This window comes from Rhopalosiphum padi, chromosome 3 (genome assembly GCF_020882245.1).
Source record: "Rhopalosiphum padi isolate XX-2018 chromosome 3, ASM2088224v1, whole genome shotgun sequence".
Lineage (NCBI taxonomy): Eukaryota > Metazoa > Arthropoda > Insecta > Hemiptera > Aphididae > Rhopalosiphum > Rhopalosiphum padi.
This window is the reverse complement of record NC_083599.1, coordinates 53,072,959-53,079,650: the sequence shown is the minus strand read 5'-3', so window position 1 is coordinate 53,079,650 and position 6,692 is coordinate 53,072,959. Positions and strand designations below refer to the sequence as shown.

The following is a 6,692-nucleotide window of genomic DNA, read 5'->3' as shown; positions in this document are numbered from 1 at the left end:
ATAGGATTTCTAATAAGTTTGGTACGCTAATACAGTGGGTACCTATCTACCTATGCATAGTATTTTAGACTTTTTCAGAAATTTTTATACAAATTACAATTTTAATAAACTTTATGTAATATAATTAATATGTTGTTATGTTCACAGAACGACAGAACACTGGAAGCATTTTAAATAGCGCTCTGATATTATTATTTATCAACAATAAAATCGGATGTACCTATTTGTATAGGTATCTATTGAATTATATTTCAATTGCGTCTTGTTTAAATAAATCAATCGGTTGCTCTTAGAAATACATTCATTAGATCGAAAAAAATTGACAAACAACTAACAAGTATATTAATTGAATATCAAAAACCAATAAAATGATTTATGCTGTATATTTTACAAAAACAACATCACTATACTGGTCGGAGTGCATTTTGGCATCATGTTTAGGCCGGGCGCACACCAAAGCATAGTACATTTACTTTTTTGCGTTTTAAAATAATAAATAACATCTATTACCGAATAATATATTTTTTTGTTTCTATGGAAATATTTTACATAAATAGTTTATTTTATTATTTTTTTTAAAAATTTTTTCTTTTTTTTATCAAATTCAAAAAAAGGTACCGGTATAGTTTACGAACATGCTTATTATATAAATATGTCTAATAACACTTGTGATGCCATAAGGCATAAAACTAAAAGATTCAGCTTTAAGAGAAAGCCGTTTAATTCGAATCAAAAAGGAAACGAGCCAAAAAGAGAGACAAAAAAAGATGTGAAAATAGAGACGAAAGTGCATGAATACCAGGAACCTCAAGAACATCACAGAAAGTCAGAGGTTGGTTTCCACAATAAACCAAAAAAGGTAGATGATAAAATTAATCACGACCATAATGAGCAAAAAGAAACAATAACACAAGATGATAATTCTAAAATGGTAATAAAAATAATGAAATGAAAAAATAATAAATAACATATATTATGTTCATCTGTTTCGATAGCCGAATGGTTTTGAAAACAAAGCCACACAAACAAGAATTTGTTGTATTCATAACCACTGCAAGAGAAAACAGCGAAAACGAAACGGAAATTTTTTTCCCGAAGCGTGGTCTTGTTTAACAAATTTGTGTAAATAAAAAAAAAATAATAATATTTATATCTGAATTTTTTTTATTCCAACTTTTTTACATTTTAATTGGTACATAAATGAATTCTATTATTGATTAAAGGATTGCTAATTTTAAATTTCTAATTTTATTTTACACTATAATATTATGTTTTTACATACAGACTTAAAATTTGTATACATTAATAAATTAATTTGATCAAGTCTATTAATTGTAAAATCATTTATTTATCATATTTTTAAAAACAATTATTATGCTAGTATCAATTAATACAAGAATTAATTTATGTATTGAAATGTAAAAAGGTTAGAATAAAAAAATATAAAAATTGGACTTTTAAATTTAAATAGATTAGATAGATTAAGAACTTGAAGTATAGTATTGTGTTTTTCTTTAATAATATATAAGTATAGTGTTCCCTGACAGTGTGCTGATATACAGTTAAGTAATAAACAAACTATGTAAGTAAATTTCAAATTATTTTATTTGTTTCTATTATTTTCTTATATGAATACTTCTTGTACGTTGACTTATAAAAGTATAAATGTATAGATATAGTAGAAAATTGTTAAAGTAAAAGGTTTGTCTGCACATAAAGATCTTGAATACAATGCGTTCCTGTTATAAGTTTTCCCCACTACAATTAAAATGTATCGATAATACATATTCACTTTTTTTTTTATAAATGTTGATGGAACTATGTTAAAATATAAAAAAACTGTAAATCATTTTGTTGTTTAAAATGCATGAAAGTTACCTATCTTAATTAGTTGGTCATAGTGATTTCATATCAATATTAGATCATCTAATGAATTACCTAATTTATATTAAACATCTATTATATCTATTATATTAAAAAATAATTATAACACAATTTTTTTTCGTGAAATTTTAGAAATATACATTGGACATAAACAATATTCAGTAGTTATGACATTATGTGCCTTAACATTACTGACACAGATATGCAACAATAATATAATGATTGTGAAATACAAATAAAATTATGGGTTTGTACCTTAAAAGTGTATATATCTCATCAGTTAGGTTAAAGTACAAATTATATTTTAATTTCATTCAATATTTTGTAAATATCAAAATATATACCATTGTAAAACAGTTTATTTGTAAATATATAACATAATTTTATTTTATATAAACTAACACATAATTGTTTTATGTTTATGATCATAATCTCAGTTCTTACTATTTAATATAATATTTAATACATTGTGATTTCATTGTTTCCATAACACTTACAAAATATATTAAACTAATACTAAATTTGTTATTATTAAAATGATATGCTACATACATTCGCTGATACATTTTCAAAAACCATAGTAGTTTTTCTTATAAAAATAAAATAAATATATCATTATATTAATTGCTTCTTTACTCCCTTGAAAAGTTTGAAATAAAGATGATAATATAAACTAATAGGCTGATTTAACTAAAAATACAATAAGAAGCTCTAAAAGTAATAGTACCCTCGATAGAATAAAAATGAAGAAGCTTTAGATCATAGAGTAAAATAGTCTACCTGCAATAATAGTTTAAAAAACCGGAATGTAGTGTACAAAACGAACCAACCGATTAAGTCTAATTTTATAATCCTTAATAATATATTATTATAACATACAATTATATTTTATATTTAATCAAAAACTGTTGAAACTTTTGATTCATTTTATAGAGATTTCAGTAACTAAACTATTATACCTCCTGTCTCTAGAATTAAAAAACTTATTATAAATTTGTGAATGATTAAATATGTTATATAATAATACAATAAAATGAAGGTACATAAAAATAGAAAAAAAATATCCATAAATAACAACAAGTTTTTAAAAATTCAATACTGTTATAAATAATCAAATATAATCAATGGAATATACATAAATCACGGTATAAAAATAAGAGAGAAACATGATGCCAATTTATTACTTATTAGTTAAGTACTTGTTGTGTGGGATTTTCTTTTAGAATGTGATGATGAGGAAGATTGTTTGGAATTCAAAAATGAATAAGTTCGAATGATTGGTTGTTCGATGCTTGAATGTTGTAGAATCTTATAACAGTTTTCTAATGCACACATCATTGACTGCGATGTTGCCTTTATTATTAACAAGTCGGGATCAGTATTCCTTAAGCGTGGACCTATTTTTTGAAATAAAAACAAATTATTATTATTACAAAAGAAACAATTTACTAAAATATACATTAATGTTTACTACTTAATCAATTTTATTATAAATATATTATATAATTATTCTATATTTTATTAAATAATAAAAATGTATAAAGAATAATTAATATAATTTTTTGATAATTGGATGGAAATATTTGGAATAACATAGTAATGTCTATAACAGACTTTGGAAGTTGCAATTATTGATATAATGTTGTTGTGGTAGTTCACAATACTTCATAATTACCAAGTACAATAAGAGTAAACAATATACACTACAGCTGCACTAGGGTTATTTTTATTTATCATTAACATTTATTTTATAATCATTCTGATGGTGGCTGAAAAGTTAATACAAAGAGGAAAAAATTGGTAGGTATCTATTATTAATAACTAGAGATAGGATAATGACTTTAAATGTACCAAAAATGTTTTAAAAACCTACACTATAAAAATTGTTTCAAATAACTAACCTTGAGATGGTAGCTTCTCTATGACTCGAGCCATGTCAATAAAATTATTTTCAGCCTGAGATAAATACTGTCGTGCATTGGCCAAAGATCTTTTAACCCCACTTGGGCAAAAATCATACACATAATTTGTTCGTGAATATTTTTGTACGTTTTTCTATAAGTAGAAAAGTAAGTTACAAAATTGATTTAAATAAATTATTTTAATGTTTATTTAATAAATACTTGGGAATGAAACTCTGCAGCAGCTCTCAAACGATTCACCCAATCTTGTCTAGCTCGTGCATCAACAGCCCTTAACTTATAACATTCGCCATTCCAAGAGTTCACAGAAAATGTATTTGAATCTTCATCACTTGGAGATACAACAGCGGATTCCAAAAAAATAAATCCCCGTGGTTGTTGTTTTGTATCATTTTCACTCTGCATAATGAAACAATAAAATTTTAAAAATTTAAAGTATCAATTTACTACTATAATATAATATATATATATATATATATATATATATATATATATATAAGTTGAATTTATGTTTGTTTAGATACATGAGTTAAAGCATACAATTGTTTTAGTTAGCAATTAGCATAAATATTAGTAATAAGAAATATAAAATAGTAAATATCATTTTTTAAACAAATTAAATAAATTATCAATCATTTTAAGTTAAGACTAATAGAAATATAGATCTCATCTTTCAGAACAATGTTTAAATTCAATAAAAATAAAGATTTATAAGTATTTAATTTTGTATTTATATTTAGTGAGTAATGTTATACCAGAAAATTATTTTGAATAGGGTTTTTTTTTAAATATTATAAACCAATACAAAACAAGTATAACCATTAATAAGTTATATTTATGTGGGTTAATAGAGAATTGATATTACAAATAATAATATTAAAATGACAGATTGTTTAAATTGATTTTTATAAATAAAATTACATATTATAAATTTTACTTAGTTATACACTTATATAGTTATATATACCATAACCACCATGCTTTCTGAAACAGGTATCAAATTAAATTTACCAAAATTAAAAATTATAATCCATCATTATAGATAGGGATAGCATATCATTTGTAATTTATTGTTTTTAGTTTAATTACTAATAAAAATTTAATCTAAGTTTTAAGGTTTTTTAAAACAATAATTTCTTAAAATGTTAATCAAATATATTTATGACTACATTAGCATTAATTTTTTGGGTGTCATTCAACCTTTTATACCTTTTTAGTGTGTTGATTGCATCCACAAGTCGGATAGGTAAATTATCTTTTTTTACCTTTTTATGTTCTTATTGCTTCTTATTGTATAATATAGCATTAATTAATTTATATAAATTAAGCATTCAATTACAATATTTTAATAATGACTATTGAATACATTCGTAGTTCTAGGTTTGATATATTGGAAAATGATTAGTCATAATTAATAATTATTTTGTAATTATTAAATAACTTAAATAATACATTTCTAGTTAGTGTTGTAAAATAATAATAATACAAAAACCAATAAAAATAATTTCAAATACATAGGAATAAATCATTTAAATAAAACATTCCTAACACCATATATGACAAATATATTAGATTTAATATATCAATTTATGTGTCACATTAACGCTTACCTACTATACATTAGATGCAATTGGAACACAGAAAAGGTGGGAAAAAATTGCTCACCTGTGTCTGGGACGCAATCCACAAACTCAAAATTTTTAGTATTATTACCTATAGACATATTTAGAAGTATTTTCCTATTAAAAAATTGAATAATTTTTAATTTAAAATAATTTTTCTTTGAATTTTTTTTTATAAAAAATTTAAAAATTACCTACCCACAACAGCGACAGTTTATTTTATTTTGAATTAAATTAATATATTATTTTGCCGGGTTTCATGAAAATTTGAATAAATTATTGTTCATACAAATTATATAGACTAACCACTAAATTATGTTTAAGAGAGGTTTCAATTCAGTCAACTACGGATTCATTAAATATTTAGTGAACTTGCATGCAACACAACATATAATGTAAATTATGATTTTTTTACTCAGTTATGTTGTTTCAAAACTTAATAAATTTGCATAAATGTGTTATGATTATTGTATTGACCTATAAAAAAAATTAAGTGATGTTAAATGTCATTAGTAATATATTTATACGAATAATTGTATGCAAAACAATATTAAATGATTGATTAAGAAAGTATGATAATCTAAGTCTAAGATTTCAAAAGATAACCTAGGCGATATATTAAGTATACCCGTTTCAATAGTATTACAATAATACATAATATGTAGCTTACCAAAAAGTAACTCAGTGTTCCTTCTCTTGGGTCCACTATAAACCATCTGTGTTGCCATCCTTTAACTACATTTGTGTACTTGTACAGTTGTCCTTCTTGAATTTGGGATAAAAATTCTATGCCACCCGAATCCATGACGTATACTTGACACACTGGCTGTGAACGATCGGATGATATTATCAATAACAGCTGGGCGGTCAATACCGACAAATGTAAGGACGAGAACTTATGGACACATATAACGTGTACAACAATACAACAATGTTAATAATTATGATTACCTAGTATTTGTTCGCAGTAAATTTTAAGCACAGACGGGCGTGGTGAGTGCAGTCACTTTTAAAATTGCAACAGTTCGGGCGTATTGCGTTATAGATTTTAAAAATTTAATCGCTAGATATTAGCTAATAGGTAACTATTAGTCACTTCCGTCACTTCTTATAACTATAAATTATAGTCTAACTATTAGACTATTATTATTGTTGTTAGTTCGATTAGTTTCGATTTACTCGTTATCGCTATTCAAAGTTTCAGTCGAAACCCGATTACTGATCGCACTATCGCAGCAGTTGTGTTGTAAACGCTAGACCGATA

At 24.2% G+C, this 6,692-nt stretch overlaps 2 protein-coding genes across 2 annotated transcripts; one reads left to right on the top strand and one right to left on the bottom strand.

Annotated features, from left to right (window-relative positions):
- On the top strand, positions 1–1,449 carry LOC132925182 (uncharacterized). Its single transcript, XM_060989597.1, has 2 exons — positions 1–940; positions 996–1,449. Exons 1-2 carry the CDS (start codon positions 653–655, stop codon positions 1,128–1,130), a joined length of 423 nt encoding a protein of 140 aa, XP_060845580.1. The 5' UTR covers positions 1–652; the 3' UTR covers positions 1,131–1,449.
- On the bottom strand, positions 1,147–6,692 carry LOC132927266 (oxysterol-binding protein-related protein 11-like). Its single transcript, XM_060991767.1, has 5 exons — positions 6,380–6,692; positions 6,099–6,254; positions 4,008–4,205; positions 3,786–3,939; positions 1,147–3,281 (listed from the first exon to the last, which is right to left on the bottom strand). Exons 2-5 carry the CDS (start codon positions 6,231–6,233, stop codon positions 3,076–3,078), a joined length of 693 nt encoding a protein of 230 aa, XP_060847750.1. The 5' UTR covers positions 6,234–6,254; positions 6,380–6,692; the 3' UTR covers positions 1,147–3,075.

Excerpts from the sequence above, each read along its gene's own strand:
- LOC132925182 (XM_060989597.1), top strand. The coding sequence starts at position 653 with ATGTCTAATAACACTTGTGATGCCATAAGGCATAAAACTAAAAGATTC. Across the intron at positions 941-995 it reads ATTCTAAAATGGTAATAAAA|CCGAATGGTTTTGAAAACAA; the intron begins ATAATGAAATGA and ends CTGTTTCGATAG.
- LOC132927266 (XM_060991767.1), bottom strand. The coding sequence starts at position 6,233 with ATGGATTCGGGTGGCATAGAATTTTTATCCCAAATTCAAGAAGGACAA. Across the intron at positions 4,206-6,098 it reads GAACACTGAGTTACTTTTTG|AGTGAAAATGATACAAAACA; the intron begins GTAAGCTACATA and ends TTCATTATGCAG. Across the intron at positions 3,940-4,007 it reads CTGCAGAGTTTCATTCCCAA|AAAAACGTACAAAAATATTC; the intron begins GTATTTATTAAA and ends TTCTACTTATAG.